Below are 22,136 nucleotides of genomic sequence, written 5' to 3' on the forward strand. Positions count from 1 at the left end.
CACACATACAGTATATCCCATCTGTTCAATAGAACTATATTATAACATGTAACAAATATAACAAAATGAAAATACAAAGCACACGGCTGATTTCACAGTTGTGTTCATTCTGTGCACTGCTGCTGCAAGCGACGTTACTCTGCCGTAGAGAAGGGCTGCTCCAGTCCCTATAACAATGCAATGAAGCCAATGGAGCCAGGAGAGGGCCAGAGCAGCCATACAAGTGGATTCAATTAATATTAGATATGGTCAAGTATGCAGGGGGTTCCGTGTTACAGCTGAAGAGGGGGAAAATGAAAATTAACCCACAGACCTTAATTTTTTAACTGCAATGTGCAAAAGTACCAGCAGAGATGGTTATTCATCACAATGATCCGTGTGAGTGGACTGTGCCGTGGCAAAGGGGTTTTAAATTGATAGGCAGAGCGGTCATTAGCCAGACACTCAGCCGCGGTGCAATCAGAAGTTGCATTAGCCACAAGAGGGTGCACATAAAAAGAAATTGTAAATGTAAATTGATTTGGTTAACTGTGGCTTGCAAAACTAAATGAGTGATCATTCATCAGGCGTGCTGGATTTCCTTGGCAATAGTGGCATGGCATGAGCTTGTGTTTGCTGCTGCTCCCCATTCTAAAAGCACTACGTCAAAGCCTGTTCATCACAGATAACAGTTTAGTGCCCTGACCCTTCATGTAGTTACTCCATGGGGTGTATTCCAAGTACAGTAATACAATTTTGTGCATACCTTAACTCATACAGAGTAACTCAGAAATTCACATATCTTCTAATTGTCCTACAGTCCCATCTTACTTATATTGCAAAGATTATTCATATGTTCTGAACTGAACCAATCCCTTCAAGATGAAAGGCTTTTTTATGCTCCATATAATAGTATTGTAGTATAAAATAGTATAACAGTATTGAACTGAAAAGCATGTTGAGACACGTTTAATTGATTAGTAGTGGTTTGATAACAGTTGTAGTTTGCGACTAGTAACACTAGTTAAGGCGTGTTCATCACCAACAGTACCATATGCTAGGAAAACTCAGGAGAACTTTTAGTACAAGGTGCTCAGGCACAGTAAAATCTTTGCAGAGATTCCCCTATATCGCAAAGTTGTTAGTGGCTGTACACATTTCATTAAGCTTCTTGCACACATGATAGGGAATATGAAAGGCATCACTTCTTGGAAGCCTAAAAATGGCCCATAAAAGCCTGTTTGTTACAACACCAGGATCTTTCAACTGAGTCACGTCTTCACACACACTTTCTTCAGCATGGTCTTTTTTTCCATTTTGATCAAGTAACAGTTTTTAACGGTGCTTTAGAAAACACGATGAGATACAGTAAATTGCAATAAGCACGTATCTCTGAGGTAACATCACAGACTTATTTTCCAAAAATCCAAAATAACGACACAAAAAAGAAACCCCACTTCAAAGAGTAATGTACAAAACTTTTTATTTTCAATATGAAGTGCTTCAAAATCTACTCGTCTTCACAAGAGAGGAAAAGAGCCTTAATAACCACATATATTCTGCAAAAAAGAAATACTTACTGATTCTCACATACAAAAAGTAAATGTTCTGTTCTCGGTTTTCTTTTTTTTTGTGTTCCTTCCTGAGAGGGCTGTGAAGTCTGAGACGTATGACTATGGCCTGTTAGCTGATGTATCGATCACGGAGATGTCACGTGGCAGGTGACAATTTATGGGGACATGGAGGGGGGGGGTTGAGGGGTTGGTTTCCTCTCCAACAGCAGGGAGTGAGTCCATTGAGAACACAGACACACACACTCAAACGCTCACACACAGACGTTGGTCATAATCGTTGAGTAGAGAAGCTGTGTGTGTGTGTGTGTGTGTGTGTGTGTGTGTGTGTGTGTGTGTGTGTGTGTGTGTGTGTGTGTGTGTGTGTGTGTGTGTGGTGTGAAACTGTATTGATAGTTTCGCATCAGTCTGTTTGAGTCAGTGTGTGTGTGTGTCTGTGTGTAGAGGTGACAGTGTGTGACTGTAGATGAGTGTGTATCAGTCTGTATGAGTGTGTGTGTGTGTATAAGTGTGTATCAGTATGTACCCTTGTGTGTGTGTGTGTGTGTGTGTATGTGAATGAGTGTGTATCAGTCTTAACGTGCATGCGTGCGTGCGTGTGTATTTATGTGTGTGTGTGTGTGTATGTTGGGGAATCGGGGGGCCTGAGCGGAGCTCAGAGGCGTGCGAGGCGCTTGATACTCCCCCAGCACCTCCTGGTATGTACCCGTGTGTGTGTGTGTGTGTGTGTGTGTGTGTGTGTGTGTGTGTGTGTGTGTGTGTGTGTGTGTATCAGCTCAGAGGCGTGCGAGGCGCTCGATGGTCCTGCGGTACTCCACCAGCTACTCCTGGTATGTACCCGTGTGTGTGTGTGTGTGTGTGTGTGTGTGTGTGTGTGTGTGTGTGTGTGTGTGTGTGTGTGTGTGTCAGCTCAGAGGCGTGCGAGGCGCTCGATGGTCCTGCGGTACTCGGCCAGCACCTCCTGGTAGCTCCTCTCCAGCTCCTCGTGCTGCAGCTGGGTGTCCAGCTGGTTCACCTGAGACAGCAGCTCCTCCGGACGCAGACACTTGCGCATCTTCGCCATCTCACGCTGGTTCTTCTGCTCTCACACACACACACACACACACACACACAGACACACACACACACACAGACACACACACACAAAACGACAACGCACACACATAGAAAAAGGGAAAATGTTATACTGGAGTGCAGACTACAGACACTTGCGCATCTTCGCCATCTCACGCTGGTTCTTCTGCACACACACACACACACACACACACACACACACACACACACACACACACACACACACACACACACACACACACACACACACACACACACACACACACACACACACACAAAAGTTATACTGGACTGCGGACGCAGACACTTGCGCATCTTCACCATCTCACGCTGGTTCTTCTGCTCACACACACACACACACACACACAAAACGACAACGCACACACATAGAAAAAGGGAAAATGTTATACTGGAGTGCAGACTACAGACACTTGCGCATCTTCGCCATCTCACGCTGGTTCTTCTGCTCACACACACACACACAAAAGTTATACTGGACTCCGGACGCATACACTTGTGCATCTTCACCATCTGCCTCTGGTTCTTCTGCTTACACATACACACACAGGAAAAAAATAAAGTTATACTGGACTACAGACTACATAAACTTGCACATCTTACCTAACCTCTGGTTCTCAAACACACGCACGCACACGCACGCACACGCACGCACGCACACGCACGCACGCACACGCACGCACACACGCACACACGAGACTGCAGATACTTGCGTATTTTGGTCATCTTGCTTTGATTCTTCCAGACACAACAAATCACACCGAAAAAGAATGTCACACCGGAATGCAGACGGCAGACACTTACACAGCCATATACCTTTGGTTATCCTACACACGCCCCCCCCACACAATGGACTGGAGGGTCACGCACACACACACACGCTGGACTTGTAGACGTATCAATCGAAAACAAATCAATGGCCACTGAGGAGAGCGCTGGAAAATGTTTACTGTAAAATGCAGCCGTGTTGCTACCGCTATCGGGCAACACCAAATGGAAGCCTTCCTCCCCGCAGCGCTCTGACAGACATCCACCACTGTATTTCATTAGCCCTACACGCCGCCACAGTTATGGAGGGACAGAGAGAAGAGAGGAGAAGGGAAGGGAAAGAGACTATGTAGAGAGAGAGAGAGAGAGAGAGAGAGAGAGAGAGAGAGAGAGAGAGAGAGAGAGAGAGAGAGAGAGAGAGAGAGAGAGAGAGAGAGAGAGAGAGAAGGGTGACGTGGGGAACACTGTAATTGAGTCTGCGAGAGTGCTGAAAGGCTCGGGCCACGGACCAGGATTCCACACCCCGTATGTCCTACAGCAGTGCATGCAAAAGAGCCTCTTTCTACCCACACACAGACACACACACACACACACACACACGGCCCCCAAAAAGGGAGAAAACCCAGGGCTGGGGGTGGAAACATGTAATCGCCAACACATTCAGGAAAAAAAGAAAGAAAGAAAGAAGGAAAGAAAGAAAGGGGAGCTCTCTCTCTAGCATCCAAACTACTGGCCAAAAACCTCCCTGGGAGAAAACGACGCTGCATCTGGTCACCAGACCATCCGCTCCCTGCTCCTGCTCTGCTCTCCCAGGCAATTCCTAACTTCCTACACCCACCCACCCACCCACCCACCCACCCATCCACCCACCCACCCAAACACACACACACACACACACACACACACACACACACACACACACACACACACACACACACACACACACACACACACACACACACACACACACACACACACACACACACACACACACACACACACACCCCACCTCCCCCAAGTCTCCAGATTTTCCCCTCTTGCTTTTCAAAATGTGGTTAGGCTCCTGTCAACAATTCTCCACTGGTTAGTGTCGACCTGATACGCTGCTCCGAGAGAAGTCGTCAGAGAGGGACCACATGTTGGAAATTCCTGGGGACTAAATGTTTAAGTTTCTCCAAAGGACGCGAGTGGGTTGCGTATGTGTACTGTACAAGTTTATATGCCAGAAAACCTTGGGGGTGGGAAAACAAAATCAAGGGCTGGCTCTGCCAGACAATGTGGCAAGGGGGACAAGAGTTCAAAAAATGACACATTATGCAATAAACGATGGGTGCATTTTGTTATTTTATCGTTTTCTCCAGGGGATGAGTACTTATTGGACACCCAAGAGAAAGTTTTTTTTGTTGAGAAAGGCTCAATTTTTCATACAATGGTGAGATGAAAAATGTAAGTAATTGGAAGAAATAAAACTTTCTTGACTGCAATTGTGCTTACGTAACGTAATGGCATTTTTAGATGGCTTGAGCGGACACATATTACCAGAAGTAAGGGGAAGCTAAACGTGTAAATCAGTTTACGGTGGTTCCCCCCAGTAGCTAGCAGTGTGGTGGGTGGGTGTCAGGGGACTTGTTGCTCACATTCCCCTTGCTGGCAGAGTGTGGTGGCCGGGTGGGCTTCACTGACACACACACACACACACACACACACACACGCACACGCACACGCACACACTCCTGTCTGCAAATTACTTGGCTGCAATGAGATGCAAATCCAAAATAATTGCCTGGTCCTGAATGGAAACAGGCCCTTTGGTAGCATCGGCAGCCTCCTGGTGTGACCCATTGAAGCCGCCGCAGCAGAGCCTCTGGTCTGCACTGCACTAGGTCGCCCCCTCCTGCCCCCTCTCTTTGAGGGACGGAGGAAAGATGAATAATTTATTTCTTTAAATGAGACACAACCGCATACAGGGCAATTAGCTGCAGTAAATGCATGGAAGCTACCAAAGCTGATGCAGGGGCCACGTTTCTTGGTCTGAAGACATAGGCATGCACGTATGCACACACACACACACAGGCTTTCATCCATTTCTACTATAGAGTGAGTCGAGACCACTCTATATATTATGTAGGGGATTTATCCCCCCCCCCCATCTATTTAACAGTAAATGTTCATTCACGTGGTCTTTCCATAAGCACGCCGCATGAAAATCCTTGAAAGCATTGAAGAGAACAAAAAAAAAAAACGTTACCGCACACTTGCTTGAGTTTGTTCGTTGGATATCAGAGCTAACAGCACATCTAGCCTCTCTACATCGTCATCAAGTTCCCTCAGCTGCGGACAATGTAGAGTCGGAAAACTCGTTCGGTCTAAAAATGAATGAACAAGGTCAAGCAAGTGTGTGGCAAAATTCTTTTGAATTGTGAAATATCCCTGCTTTCACTATTACCTAGAAGCTGTGCATGGACTCTTGGACCTTGACACTATGTTAACTTGAATGCTGCCATTGAAACACTGTTTTGTGCTTGTGCTTTATTTAACGGCATACCTTGTAGGGGCCAAATAATCGCTTTTTGACCTCCAGCCGGAATGCTCGGGCCTTCTCCTCGTCACTCATGTCCGTGGCTCGCAAACGCAGGATCTCGTACACCCGTCTAGCGTGTTTCTGAAGGAGAGAAAAAGGTAAATGGAGAATCAAAGACTCCTCAGTAAAGTAAAGGCACACAGGCTGCAAAGAGGGGAGCGTGGGCAGCTGTACAGACTCACATGGTCCTTTAGGCTCCTTTTTGCGCATGTTAAAGTATACCACACACCCACACACACACCCACACACACACACACACACTTCATCCAGCTATGTGACCGACGTCAGGCTGCGATAATCACCCACAAACAAGAGGGACCCGGGGGAGCAGGAGCTATAATTGGGGTCTGCTATATAGTGGCCTGAGCATACGTGCAGGCAGGCAGGTAGGCAAACTTCACGCGGAGGCCACTTTAAGTGTGCCGGGTATGGGTATATAGGGGGGGGTAAGGGCTCGGGTCTCCCGCTCTAATGGCCCACTACCCCATCTGAGCCGCTGAGCAGAGAGGATTATGGGAAGAGTGCTGGAGGACTGAGATACACAGAAAATGAAGGAATAGCATTAAACCCTCAAAACCCTTGCTGTTGTTTTGTTGTGGCTTTGATAGCCTTGTTTGTCATGCGTGCAATGGCCTGCTTCCCTTCAGTAGCCGCTGAGCAGAGAGGATTATGGGAAGAGTGCTGGAGGACCGAGACATACAGTATATGCACAGGGCATAGAAAGAGAAAGAGTGGAGAGACAAAAAGTATTCCCCACGAGCCTGTTGTTTTATTGTGGCTTTGTTGCGTTGGTTGTGCGTTTTAGCGTTCCCTTGCAGCAAATTACTTAGATTTTTTGTGTGGCTTGGTTAGCCTTGCTGTTGGTTGGTGTGTGTGTGTGTGTGTGTGTGTGTGTGTGTGTGTGTGTGTGTGTGTGTGTGTGTGTATTTTTGTTCGCGTTGATTTTCCCCTGCGGTAAACTACCTTGTTTATCTTTAACTTCTCCTGCGCCTCGCGGGCCATGTCCTCGCTGAAGCCGGAGCTGAGCTTGTCGGTGGCGAAGGGCGGCAGCTCCTGGCACAGCTTCACCAGGACAAAGTCCCGCAGCTTCACGTAGTTCTCCGGCGGGTCCTCGGCTGGAGAAAAAGAACAAAAAAAGAGAGGACGATAGGATAAGAAAAAGGCTGTTGTGAGGCCTATTTAGCACAGCTGAGCAGCAGAGAGCCTTCCCTGTGTCATGCAAAACATCCACATCTTTCACACAACAAAAGACGATAACAAAAGCTTGGAAAAACAGGTAAAGTTTTTCTTTGATGGCTTCCCTTTTCATCAAAGTGCGCAAACCATTCAACACTTCTTTTTTGTTAGTTGGAACACTAATTTGACTGTAGCAGTTCATAACACACAGAGAGAGTGAAGTGGAGAATTGGAGGGAAGAGAAGAGAAGATAAATATATTAATAATTGCAGCATTGTTGAGGGTGTGATTGTGTCAGCATGTGGCAAGCACATTTTCTGCTGGCAACGAACTGGCCAATTTACATACATCCGACCCCCACTCTGACCCTACTAGTCTGAGAGAGAGAGAGAGAGAGAGAGAGAGAGAGAGAGAGAGAGAGAGAGAGAGAGAGAGAGAGAGAGAGAGAGAGAGAGAGAGAGAGAGAGAGAGAGAGACAGAGTGTGGCCAAGCAGGGTCTAATTCTACGATCAACATCATCCTGCATCCTCCAGGATAGGGGAGGAGGAGGGGGTAAAAATATATAAGGCCTTCTTTGCATCTCGCCTCTGCTGGCCTTATTTGACTAACAACTGTTTCATAAATGTCATCTGAATAATTGAACCTGAATAACATTGCATCTTGAAGCATTGTAGTTTGGTGTAAGTCACTAAAAAAGCAAATAAACACACACACAAACAAACAACAAAAGAAAAAGATATCCTAATGTGCCTTCAATAACGTTGCGATAACTGACGAAGCTTCTGAGAGTTCGGACTAACACGCATTTGTGGCTTCGTCCAGGATTTTTCTGCTCCCCCTTCTTTATTTTTTCCGTAACGTTACGTTTGTCGTGGTCAAAGCGGACTTTTTCACTTTTAACCTGGAGTATAAACTGTCGTGACGACACGCAGCCTTCCTCACCTGTGATGTCCTGTACTTTGGGAGAGTTGCAGTAGAACCTGTGAACCGTCTCCAGCAGCTGAGCCCCATGTCCCTCTCCCTGGAACGGGGGCAGGACCAGCATTTGGCTGAGGAGAGAGCGAGCGAGAGAGCGAGAGAGAGAGAGAGAGAGAGAGAGAGATGGATAGAGATAGAGATAGAGATAGAGAGAAAGAGGAGAGAGAAGATGAAAGAGCAGCCTTCTCCCTGACCTCTGCTCCAGTGTAGCAGGTCAGTCCACTCGTGCCCTGATGGGACCCACACTTCTATTTACTTCTATTTAGCCTGGGTGGCCACTACGACAGCCTCCCTGTGCTCTGATGGGACACACTCTTCTATTTAGCCCGGGTGGCTAGTCTTCTATTTAGCCCGGGTGGTCACTCTTCTATTTAGCCCGGGTGGCTAGTCTTCTATTTAGCCCGGGTGGTCACTCTTCTATTTAGCCCGGGTGGCTAGTCTTCTATTTAGCCCGGGTGGTCACTCTTCTATTTAGCCCGGGTGGCTAGTCTTCTATTTAGCCCGGGTGGTCACTCTTCTATTTAGCCCGGGTGGCTAGTCTTCTATTTAGCCCGGGTGGTCGCTCCGGCCACACAGCCTCCCTGGGCTTGATGTCACCGGGGCAACGGCAAAAATGAATAGGGCACATCAGGTAACATTTCAAAGTGACTACTTATACACATAAATCAATGCTGAAGAGAGAGGATTATTTTAAAACAGTGCAAAGCTTAGCTGACCAGTTTGCTTCCATCCATCCCAAGTGTTGTGTGTGTATGTGTGTGTGTGTGTGTGTGTGTGTGTGTGTGTGTGTGTGTGTATGTGTGTGTACACGAGTGTTTAAACACAATGTGTGGCCGTGCTATTCAATTATCATCAAAAGCCTCACTCAATTGATTTGACTGCAGCAGACTTAATGAAAAGTTACGATTGCAGGCCCATCAATGGATCATAGCCACTGTTGAAAAAAAAAAAAACCAACACCACAGTACTTGTTTTATTATTTTTTGAAATAAAGATGTTGATTACTTCATCATCCCTGCTGTAACAAAACCAAAGCCGGTTTATTGGATACATAAGCCAGTAATTTGGGACATTTGGAGACAAGGAAGACAGATATGTGTAATTTTCCCTTCCTTCTCTCTCTCTCTCTCTCTCTCTCTCTCTCTCTCTCTCTCTCTCTCTCTCTCTCTCTCAGCACAAAAGGGAAAAGGCACGTGCTTCCCTGGCAATTACCTTACACGTGGTCGGGTTTTGTCTGGGTACACGTAGTAATTATAAACTGTCATGTAGCCAACTGTCGCGTAGAGAGTCTCGCCGTCCTTATTGTACTTCTCGAATCTGCAGATGAGAAAGAAACACACACATGCACACACACACGCACACGCACGCACACACAAAACAGGTCAATTACAGGCACACTGTCCATGTGGAGACCATTTTGCGCCCCCGTCGACCCCCCCCCTGCCCTCTACCCCCACCCCACCTACCCCTCACTCTACTGTCCTGGTTTTCAGTGTCAGCATGCTGCTATCCGGCAGACCCCAATTGGTACACCTGCTAGGGGCTGAATGCATCATGCACTTAATTGGAGCACTGCAACTTAGGGTAGGACAGGACGGGAAGGACGGATGGATGGGGGTGGGTAGGGAAGGTGTGTGTGTGTGTGTGTGTGTGTGTGTGTGTGTGTGTGTGTGTGTGTGTGTGTGTGTGTGTGTGTGTGTGTGTGTGTGTGTGTGTGTGTGTGTGTGTGTGTGTGTGTGTGGAGGAGCAGGAGGGATGGGTATATGGGGGTGTCTAGCCTCTCCAAATCACTTCAGTCCATTTGTCCATTGTCAGCATTAATAGGTGGCGCGCAAAAGAAAACACTGGCGGAGACTCTTTTTACTGTTTGAGATTCCATTCAGTGTTCCAAAAGACAACAGTGTTCAATTCAGCTCGCGGGCCAGCACAAAAAAATGGGGGCCAAAAAAAAAAAAAAGGAAAGTGGCCCAGGGAACAAAAAGGTGGGGGATCGGCGGATCAACAATTCACCTCTAGGAGGAGGAGGAGGAGGAGGAGGAGGAGGAGGGCCTGGAGGGGGGATAATTAAAGAGGCCTGGTAATTGGGCACTATTGGTACAAAGGGGGAACGCTGGTCTCTGGCCAGGGAATGTAGGGGGTGGCATGCAGACGAGGAGAGAGGGCTACTGTGTGTGTGTGTGTGTGTGTGTGTGTGTGTGTGTGTGTGTGTGTGTGTGTGTGTGTGTGTGTGCCATATCTCTGCCATCATAGGCAGTTTATTCATCTGGAGACAGAGGTACCATAGATAGCCATAAAAAATATAAGACTGATTAACTGATGATTACAACTCTCTTACAACTCCGCTGTGATATTTGGATCTGTGTATCGTTCAATGGGCTGCGATCCAAATAAAAGTTTTCAAATGTGTATGTGTGTGATCTGAGTTAGTGCTGTGGCCTGGAGGAGACACCCACACCAAGAAGAAGTCCCAGCGGTCGTCGTCCACGTCGATGTAGCTGGCCGTCTCAATGAACCACATGAGGAAGGTCTGGAGCCGCTCATGGTACTCCTGGAAGCCAGGGCAGGACAGGTCGGCCTGGAGGGAGGGATGGAGGGAGAGAGAGAGAGAGAGAGAGAGAGAGAGAGAGAGAGAGAGAGAGAGAGAGACAGAGAGAGAGAGAGAGAGAACATGGAGGATGGCAGCATCCGTTAGAATCAGAAGGAAACAGGGAAATAAAAGGCAGATCTCCTGCTAACATGACGATACAAAACAGGGGACCAAGGGACCAATGTTTAACTGATTACTTTGCTGGTTGACAAACACAGTAGATGAAATGTTTCAAAGCATTGCCATAGGCACTATTCCAAGAAAAAGGGTTCAGTAGCAATTCAGTTGAAGTTAACTTGGAGGCAGAGTTAGATGAGCGATAAACCATTTCCTTAACAAAATGACACCTGCAGGTTGGCCGCTTTCTGTTGGTTAACTTAGTCAGGTCTATCACTTAACCATGTTCTTGGAGTAACACCCCTGGTGAAGGGCCTCATCCATTTGAACGCTGTGTATTCAAAGAAGAGAGTAGCAAAATGTATGGCATACTGCATACTTCATGGGTCCAGTAGGTGAAACTTGTGGCATAGTGCAAACTTTATCGGTCTGGTTGGGCAAACCTGTGGCATACTGCATACTTTATGGATCTGGTGGGCCAAAAATGTGGTATATTTCATACTTTGTGGATCTGGTAGGTGATGTCCTCGCCTGCGTCCTCGTTGTGGATGCTGTATGTGTGGATTAGGCTGCCGAAGGGCTTAAAGTTGCCCTCCTTCTCCAGCAGTGAGATGAAGTCGTCCGTGTTGCAGCAGAACCCCTGGGGGATGATCTCTCGGATCTTACCCTCCACGTCGTCAGGCTGCGGGACACACACAGAGAGACACACACACACACACAGAGAGAGAGACACACACACACACACACAGAGAGAGACACACACACACACACACACACACACACACACACACACACACACACACACACACACACACACACACACACACACACACACACACACACACACACACACACACACACACACACACACACAAAAGACACACACACCATTATCACTTTAAATAAACTCCAATATAAGAGCACAACTCATCCAGCTATGGACACACACACGCACACACGCACACACACACCTATAAACAAGCAAACTACATTCATTTAAAGGCCTATGGACACACACAAACAGACACACAAACACAAACCATTATGAGCCATTTTCTTTAAATACACCCTGACACTAAAAGCACAACTACATTAATGTATAGCTCTGATTGACGTAGAGCTACAACATGTGTCTGGCCATTCTACATCATTCTAATGTGCATTCACATGACTAGCTGGGTCATCTGAGCCTGTAGCCTAAATAAACTCCAATATCCAAACTCCAATATAAGAGCACAACACAGCCACCTATGGGCACGCATACCATTTTTCCTTTAAATAAGTTCCAGTATAAAAAGCACAACTACATTCATTTCAAGATCTGCAGACACAGACACACAAACTATTATGACCATTACACACACACACATACACACAGACACACACACACCACTTTTTCTTTAAATAAACCTTGACACTAAAAGCACAACTACATTAATATATTCTCTTACTGCCGTACAACATGTGTCTGGCCATTCTAATGTGCATTCACATTTCTAGTGAGGGTCATCTGAACCTATAGCCTGGGTATGAACAGCGGAGCGGAGGCAACAAAAGATTACTAATGAAACTTTTACTCAACACCTTCATCTTCAAAAACCTCATGGCAGGCCATTGCCAAGAGCAAACCCTTCAAGATAATTAACACAATAGGTCCAATCACGGACACTTGTTTCAAAAGGAGACGAGGGCACTTATTTAAACCAAAAAAAGAAAAAGGGAAAGAATGAGAGACGCAGCAAATGCAAAGCGGCTTGAGGTTTCCATGGGGAGGTTTTTTATGTTGTTGAGAGCAAAGAATCAATAACGTAATCAGGCCACGTCTCTCCCAGGGGAGACACCGTCACAACTTCTGCACTTCTGCTGGGCTCGACACGGCTACACACCACACGCAATCACAAAGGAGAGGTAAGGGAATACGCCGCCATTGTTCAGCCATTAGGGTATACTTCAGACCCCTGATTGACACGAACATGTGGAATTAAACAGGAAGAATACATATTTTCGTGGGGCAGAGGAGAAAACCATTAGGCAATTAAGACTGTCAGCTGAGCAGGCAGGCAGGCAGGCAGGCAGGCAGACATGGGGGCCACTTCCCACCACCACCTACCCCCTTCCAGCCTCCGGTGAAAGACCACTTAATTCAATACATTTACTACTTATCTTAAACCATGAATATTTGATGAAGTCCTCCCCACAATAATGCATTTCTGCTTCTCACTGTGCAATAAAATTTAATGAATTGATCTCAACTTAACAAAACCCTGAGCATCAATAATAGGCGCCTCTCCTCTAATCCTGGCAAGTGAACTCAATCAAACGAATCTGCCCCCGCGATTCAAAGAGACGCACGGACAATGGGACAACCCCCCTCTTCCTCCCAAGCCCTGCTCTCCATCCCCCCCGCCCCCCCCCCCCACCTTTTCAGTTGAGTTTTTTTTTAACGCAGCAGAATGTGCGGTGAGTTCAGCTGTGATGTTTGCATTGTATCCATTTCCAGCAGGACTGACATGAGAACACTCGGCATTAACTTGCTAAGCAGCCCTTTCACACCATTAGCATGTGTGATGGGCATTAGGTTCGTGCCCAGACCCTCGCTGCTCACCATTCACAACAAGGGAAATGAAGACGGCCCGAACAAAATGCACTACAAAAAAGGGCCAGTGCATCACGCTGCTAATTCCATGCCCCCCTCCCTCCCTCCTCTTCCAGACATCAGCTAATATCCAACTGGAAGTAATGCACCTGCAGCTGAATGCCTCCTCACTATTGTAATTGTTCAACTGCATTGGGGAGGGATAAGGGACCGCGCATAAAGGGCCAAGGACAAACAAGTCATATTGCCAGAGATCTTTCCCTGTGTGCCGTCAGTGTACAAATTGCACAATCTTCCACACAAAGAGGGCCATTATTTCAAGATGACATTATCTCACAATGCGCCTTCAGAAGTTTTTTTTTGTTCATTATGGAATAGGATATTATCTGTAGCATGGGCTGTTGACAATGGGAGCTTTAAGTGAAACACCCAAAAGCTGTTTTAAAATTCATGAAAAAAAAGACAAAATTAGAAGAACACCAAATTTAATTCTTTGATTTTGTTCTTGTTGCAAAGGGTTTTCTTGTTTTAGACCATTATGCATCTGGGACACTTATTTATCTGACGGTTTTAATGACATTACAGAAATATCACAAACTACAGAAATAGTTTAAATCTAGCAGTAATTATGCTTTATTACAAATAAGGATTAGCGATACTGACCAAAATACACACAATTTCAACTCCATTTTGGTAAACCTTGCCAAACTGAGATGTAATCTACTGAGAGAAGACTGTGCCAGGCCATAGTATACGTTTTGCTCTCTCTCTCTTCCACCTGCCTGATGCCCTCTTCTGTTTCATGGGAGTACTTGAAGTAGCCACATGAGGAGTGGAGTGCAGCTGGGAGGAGGGGGGCAGCCATGGCTCTGTGGTTAGAGCAAAGGGTAAGGGAGGAGAGAGGAGTGGAGTAGCGAGGCCAATGCAGCCCTTCACAGGCTCACCCAGGGGCCACCAGTGCCCTGCCCGCCTGGGCCCTCACGCATGTTTAGCTACAAGTCTGAGTGCTGCTGATCTCTGACTGTGAGCGCCCCTCAGAGAGAGAGAGAGAGAGAGAGAGAGAGAGAGAGAGAGAGAGAGAGAGAGAGAGAGAGAGAGAGCGAGAAAGAGAGGCAGCTGCAAATTGAACTCTGCTCCGCCATACTCCCCCTTCAGCAAACGTTTCTTACCAGCTGTAACACGTTCTGACTACATGCACACAGCATGCACACACACCTGCATGCATGCATATGCATTATCACACACGCACACAGACACACAAGTGCTCACACATGCACTCTTGCCCTCCTTCGCTTTGGAGGACTGTGACCCCTTAAGGAGTTTGCTGTTGCCGATGACACAGATAAAGTCAGACTTTAGAAGCTGAAGACTTAAATGCACCCATACGTGTAATTAAATTAAAACGCACAGGGTGGGCCACTAAAAATAACCTTTTTTTCTCTGCTCAATCTGTGAGGACACTACAATATTACATTTGGCAGTTCATAAAAAGATGGTTTTTTTTAATGTTTTTTTTAGTTTTTTTTTTTTAGCAGAATTAACCCTATACTGCACGCATTATTATCCCATCATGGAAAAAAATCTTGCTGTGGTTTTTGTCACATAAAATGATCTTCTTAAGACATATTTGCAATTTTTTTCAAAAAAAAGTTTTTTGTGGGGGTACTTTTAAGTTTGTTGCCATATGGCAACATTGTGCAGTTACGGAAAGGATCCAGTGTACATTTTTACTCCAAGACCAAACAAGGGTCATACAACATTATGGATTATTTTATAGAAATGTCATTGTTTTTATCTCAGAAAAACATTGAAAGTTTACCCACAAGTTCAAGGGAGTTATTTAACACATTTTTTCCATTGAGAGAACAAGTGAATACTGTTTATTATATCCCCGAAAAACAGTATTTCAGTGGTATTACGTTGACCAACCACCAATGAATATATTAGGTATTAACACAATATCTGTGCATATATTTGCACAAAAATGTGTTTAGTAACTGTCTATAATATGTACATGAACTGATTTAATTTCGGAAGCCAACACTTTCAAGATGGCCGACATTCAAGATGGCCGATTTGCGGGCCAGGCATCTTTCAACATAACCGACAGTTTATTTTTCATAACTTTTGAATGGATGCTTGGATTTACACTAAACCTTGTGTGATAACACTCTATAATGAGTAAATAAGCCATGTAAAATTGTGAGGCCAGTGCTTTCAAGATAGCTGACTTTCAAGATGGCTGACTTTGAAGTTGGCAATCTTTCGAGAGGGCCTACCTTTTGTTTACGCCACAACTTTTCAATGGGTGCTTGGATTTGCAGTAAATCTTGTGTGTTAATAATATTATTGGTTTATGAGCTGTTTGAAATTTGGAGATTATGCTTTTAAAATGGCTGACTTTCAAAATGTTTGACTTTGTACAATATTTTTTTATCGGGTTGACAGATTTGCACAAACGTTGTGTGCTAATTAGCCTATTTATAACAGACAAATGAAGTCAAAACATTTTGGAGGCTTTAAATGGTCAAGATGACCGTAGCTTTATGCTCTAATCTGGGGTTTGGGGATTTTTATGGTATACCTCTGGCAGTCTGGGGAGGCTGCATAGACCTTGTTCGCTTTTCTGCATGTACTCAGAGTGAAAGCTCATAAAACAGTTCTGTACACCTACTATAACAATTTTAATGTTCATTACAGACTGCCATTTGCACTAATTATAAATATTATCAGTTATCAATCATTCAATCAATAAATAAATTAATTAATCAATCAATTAGAATTGGGTATGTGTATCAATACACTTTTCCTATTGACCGTCTTGTTCCATTACCGCACAATGTTGCCGTATGGCAACATACCTATTTTTCCAACATAAAAAGGAAATAATTTTAGTTGAAAACAAAACAAATGGTGAAAACAGATCATGACTAACTATAGATCATCCCAATATTTTTTTAAATTTTGTAAATATTGCAAAGAGTGTGAAAAATCTTGGCCAAAGGCAGAGCAATCTGTCATGGAGACACACTCATGTACAGTGAGGGAAAGAGCGAGCCTGGGGCAGTGTGTGGTGTCATGTGATGTCAACAAACCACATAATTGGATAAAGCAAGGCCACAGTTTCAATATGAAAACCAATCAGTGTCTATTATTCATATTTAAATACCAGGAAATGCCAAAAGAATGGTATGTTGCCATATGGCAACACCGTGCAGTATAGGGTTAAGATGAAAAAGTTCAACGTGCAGGTGGGAGGTTTTAAGGGGTATGGCTGTAGTGGGCCGAGCCTGATTTCCAGGTGGAAGAGCCTGGAAAGATCTTAAATGATCATACACTCAAATGGCGGTAACTCGGCCCTACCGTCGCTCTAAAACAGTACTCACTGGCCTGCTAAACCGGCAACCCGGGTTCGATTCCGGCCCGGGTCTTTTGACGATCCTTCTCCATCTCTCTCCCCCCACTCGTTTCCTGTCTCTAATTATCCGATCAAAAAAAAAAAAGGAAAAAAAAAAAAAAAAAAAAAAAACCCTAGTAGCTCAAATGATTGAGGTAAAGATGTGACCCAAACACTCGGGCCGGAATAAAAAACGCAACCCCTGTCGCAGGCGTAATGGTACGGTACAACCCTCGTTGCCCCTAGCGTTGTGCTGATGAATAACACGGCCCAGCGCATTGAATAGAACAATATTTTGAGTGCAAAAATGAACAGGCTGTGAAGAGCTACCTGCAACAATACGTCACGAGAGCATGCAGAGCCCTAAAGGGTGGGTCAATATGGGTTTTTGTATGGCCGAAGCTGATACCAATGCTTACAGGTTACAGGCAGCCAATAGCCCATATGTGCAGATGAGTTTTTGGCCAATATAATATATTAATTTGCATTCTGGTTGCATTCTGTGTTACTTGAATCTTGAGTGTCATACTACTAACAGTAGGAGCATGGACAACATTTCTGAACTTAAAGTGATTCTGTCCCATTTTTTTTTTTTTAAATAAGCTTATTTTACACCTCCCCTTGAGTTAAATAATAGGTTCTTACCTGTCTCCTGTACTTCAAACAGTTTTCTAGTTATGGCAGTGCACATTTTACCTCCAAGCTAACAGTTAACATTTAGTCATATGAGACCAGTTAGCCGCAAGCTAAATGCACTTTGTGTAAGCACACTTTGAAGATATTTGGGTGAAGTACAATCATGGCGCACTTAGAAAAAGTGTACTTGCAATATGTTAAATCGATTGACTTTAAAGCGCACTATAGAAAATCACACTTCGAAGACATTTGGGTGAAGTGTAATCATATTGCACTTTAAAAAAGTACAATTGCAATATGTTATTAAAAAATACACTTTTAGTAAGTTCACTATTAGAACACTATTAGTATATTCCTCTAAATACAATTTAGCCAAACATCTTCCAAGTCCACTTGAAGTATGGTTCGCTAAGTGTACTTTCTTTGAGAGCAACTTAATTAAGGTAAGCGTACCCATTAAGCCCATGTACCCTTTAAGCCCACTTTCAACTTTGAGGTCAATTTAAAGAAAGGGACAAGATGAATTTTGTTGTTCATCACCCTATCCAATTAAAGGGTTTAGTAACTGACAAAATGTTTATCACATTTTTTATCGTCGAGTTATTCCCGTCCAAGTGAATCCAGTCTCAGGACTACTGACAAGAAGTTGCCTCAAAACTTTGCTGTTTTGGGACATGTCAGAAATCATACAATATCAGCTAGTTTACGTCAAATGTTTTGAAAATACTTTCATATTTAGTAAACTAAGAGGTAAATGTAATGATTTTTATATATATACATGCAGTGTTTTACTAAATTATAGCATTTCCCTTCAAATGGAAAGATGTGTTTTATGACAGAGCACACGCCGATATTTTCTTGATACAACCACACACCATCTTTATCTTACTCTACCGTAAGACTTAAGGTGGTTAGGTATGAATTCTAAGCATATTCCAGTTTGTTTGGCATTGGTCTTTAAAGAAATGCATCATGAAATGTTTTGTGGAGTTGATTATTTCCATAAAATAGCTTTTTATATAGGCGGGCTTAATGGGTACAAGGTGGGCTTAAATGGTACACCCCATTGAAATGCATGCAAGTGTGCATGCATGCTTATGAAAAATGCCTTTGAGGGACATAAAAAGTGCTGTACAATCCCAAGTTGTTGGTTTAAAAGGCGTAATGTAATGAACTAACAATAATCAATAAGAAAAAATACATTTCTCTGTTTGGTTGTAGAATTTTATGAAGTATATGAAATAAAAGATGCCGTAATATTTAATTAGGTTTTATGCACTATTTTTTTAGCAAATCTAACATTTTTGGTCTGAAACCATTTATGCCATGTAGGCTCCACTGTTTAAACTCAATTCACACACCTCACCAGGTATTTTGATAGAGAAATAACTATATGAGCTTATTTGGAACACAATGGGCTTAAATGGTACCAATGGTACCATTTAAGCCCATTCAGACTTTTCACTTTTCTCGTAAAAAATCTTCATATTGTACTTTGAAATATCCATCAACTCAGTGACAAACATTGAGAAGAGAGGTAAATCTTACTATTTAACAAAATATTTCACACAAAAATTATGTGAAGATGATTGAAAAATAAAGAAATTTAGATTTTGGTGGGCTTAATGGGTACGCTTACCTTACATCTAATTTTAAGTACACTTTAAATAAGCATATTGTAAACATACTTTTTCTTAGCACAAAAAGCACGAGTGCACTTTTAACATGCTAAGTACACTTCAGTCATGCTTTTATTGTACTAAATTGAACCACTTTTTCACCTGGGATGCCACACTCTGATAGTTGGCATCCGTTACACATACACACTTGCAGTTAATTCTCACGCACACACTCACAATGGATACAATGAAAGCGTTTCAGTAGACTGAAGTGATTACCTCAACACAGTCAAACTTCTCTGTGACCTTGGAGGAGTATTTGACTTTGAAGAGAGTATTCAGGTTGCCAGCGCTGTAGTACAGCTGAATCTGAAGTCCCTTGTATCCAAAAGCCACCTCACTGAAAGAAAAATCCTGATTACTACAAACCATAGCCGTCATGTCATCCACACTGTCTGTTTAGACCAAAATAGAGAACAATGCTTATGTGTCAAAACATTGTAACAGCCCCTGAACATTTGCCTGATTACCAGGACTTTAAAGTCTCTTCGAGACTTGGTCTGACCAAGAGCATAACAACTTACATCCTTAAACGGCATGGTTGACCCACATATGTGTACCACAAAACAATAACCACCTCTTAAACGAGCAATCGTTCCCCTTGAAAAACAATTAATTTGCAATGTGTGGTGATTGGTTGAACAGTAGTATTTACTCACTCGTCCCCATAAAGTTGGTGGCTGTACTCGGGATGGAATGTGGTTCCTTCGTCATCTACATCCTCCGCAAACCGCACTATATGAAAAAACATTACACATGTTAGAATTATAAAGAGAATGGCAGATATATGCCGTTGCATGGGACTCGTTCGTTCACACAACCCAAAAAACCATTTGCTACAATCACTATTATAATTGTCATACTATTGTAATGTCTTCCATTCTATTTTTATCCTACCTTTTTGTCTACACATGTTAAATGTTCATTTGTATTTATTATGAATCTCTTATTGTTACCAGTCCATCACTGTTACCTGTCCTGTCTTGCACTTTGTGAGTCTGTAAAATGTCAGTCTTGTGTACGTCTATGTCTTGGCATGGTATAGAGAGAGAAACGTAATTTAATTTCCCTTGTATGACCTGTGCATATGAAGAAAATGACAATAAAAGCTGACGACTTGAATCCAACAGGCAGACAAACACAGAAGCAGCCGTACCTAGCTTCAAACATATTGCGTCGTTGGTATCACACTTGTACTCCGCCAACTTCTTCTCCATTGCGTTCACGTCTGGGGAAAGGTCTTACAATTAATTTACAGAGCAACCAGAGATTCATGTTTTACTCAAACGTCAACTCGTTGATGCCAAATCCAAGTGCTGAGACACAGCTCAGCTAAAATGCTTCCATTGGACATGCACACAGCGACCGAAAGGAACACTTTTAATTGAGTTAAAGTGGATGGGCAGATAAAAAGTTTGATAGGCGTTCAGAGATGTTTTACATTCGATTGTGTTCCTAGTCGCAGGATGGGGATGTCAAAGCTAACAACAATACATTATGCAACATTGCACTGCTGAGCTGCATTAGCAGCTAACAAGTGTGCACATCAACAACGTCTGCCACGAAGCAAATGAGAGGTTGGCATCACTACATAAAGCGTGACAAATGATCTAAAATAGCTCACTAGAGTTGAGAGAGGGGTTCCAAACGTACGGATGTGACTGGTAGCTGCTTGTCTGTCACTGTACATTGCTAGTTAGTGATGTGTTGTGCTATGCTACTACGTAGCATGGAGTTAGTCTTGAAGACAGACAACACAGCCCAGTTGAACAGCTCAAAAGTATTCCCCACCGCAAAAAATAAAGTATGCGTGTTCTCTTACAATACATTTACAGCGTAAATAGGACACTGTTAAGGTAAAAACCTGCTGGCGACATACTCACCCGCCATTTCTGTCCACAACACCAGCGCGTCGTTCCACCGTGCCCGCGAAATGCAAACACACTTCCTGTTTACCCACGTGTTTCCGTCGAGCCTACGTCAGCAGCAATAAATGTGTCACAGCTTGGCTACACTGTTGCAAAGTCCTTCTATTGTCTTCCCCCTACAAAAGGTTACATTGTAATTATTAATACATAATGGGTATAAACATTTGAACAGTGCATGGCGCATTTAACACTATTTATTAATGGTGCAGGCAATCATTTAACCAAAGCAATGTTGCTAGGATAAGATATTGCCCCTGATATAGGCAAACGCTTTCAAACCATTACCCTTTTTTTTAAGTGCCAGCAGTGCATTTACAAGCACATTTGTTCTGTTATTTGTTGTTATTTGTTGTCATTGTAATTTGTTGTTTATTACACGTGTATAATCTGATCAGCTTTAAAAGCTCAGTATTGAATAAATATACTTCAATTAATTTTATTTGTGAATGCCAATCCATCAATTTGATCCAGTGGAGATTGTGTGTGTGTGTGTGTGTGTGTGTGTGTGTGTGTGTGTGTGTGTGTGTGTGTGTGTGTGTGTGTGTGCACGCTCGCACGAGTGCATATTGTCAGTAGAACACTGGTTGATGGTGTTCTACAAAATACTAAATGTACAAAAGGTAGCCTATGTGTACAAAGGTACATTTAAAAGACATTAATCCATAAAAGCATGCATCATAGATGCCAGTGGGCCTATCACACTTGCTGGTATTTCTATTAGCACTGTAACGAATGTGAACAGGGTCTGCAATGGCTTATTTTATATTTTTCTTTTTTTTTGGTTGTTGTTTTGAAGTTGTGGATTACAGTAGAGTGAGAGCTCAATGAAGATAAGTGACCTTTCTGATGGGGTAGTGCCATGGCCTCACACTAAACTGAGGTAATGCTGTGCCATTATCCCTGCCATTGTGCCTCGGCTCTGCCCCGGAGAACCTGGGAAGAGTGACCTACAGCAATGTTTAAGTCACTATAATTTTGGCCTCTGCTCTGACAGCACTAGATTATCCCCTTTCCAGCACAATGCCACCCTCGAGAGAAATGCTGGTTGCAC

General features: G+C 43.7%; 1 protein-coding gene across 2 annotated transcripts; it reads right to left on the reverse strand.

The window, feature by feature from the left end:
* Positions 1-1,445: 1,445 nt before the first annotated feature.
* Positions 1,446-21,105, reverse strand: hat1 (histone acetyltransferase 1). Of its 2 annotated transcripts, none has more exons than XM_063213410.1 (11): positions 21,041-21,105; positions 20,314-20,385; positions 19,817-19,892; positions 19,377-19,497; positions 11,352-11,531; positions 10,599-10,720; positions 9,358-9,462; positions 8,110-8,216; positions 6,955-7,106; positions 5,956-6,072; positions 1,446-2,628 (listed from the first exon to the last, which is right to left on the reverse strand). In XM_063213410.1, exons 1-11 carry the CDS (start codon positions 21,045-21,047, stop codon positions 2,461-2,463), a joined length of 1,227 nt encoding a protein of 408 aa, XP_063069480.1. In that variant the 5' UTR covers positions 21,048-21,105; the 3' UTR covers positions 1,446-2,460. The 2 variants fall into 2 exon arrangements, with proteins under 2 accessions (XP_063069480.1, XP_063069481.1); XM_063213411.1 differs by lacking the exon at positions 1,446-2,628 and adding an exon at positions 2,914-3,087.
* Between the last annotated feature and the right edge of the window lie 1,031 nt (positions 21,106-22,136).

This window comes from Engraulis encrasicolus, chromosome 13, assembly GCF_034702125.1.
Source record: "Engraulis encrasicolus isolate BLACKSEA-1 chromosome 13, IST_EnEncr_1.0, whole genome shotgun sequence".
In the NCBI taxonomy this organism is placed as follows: Eukaryota; Metazoa; Chordata; class Actinopteri; order Clupeiformes; family Engraulidae; genus Engraulis; species Engraulis encrasicolus.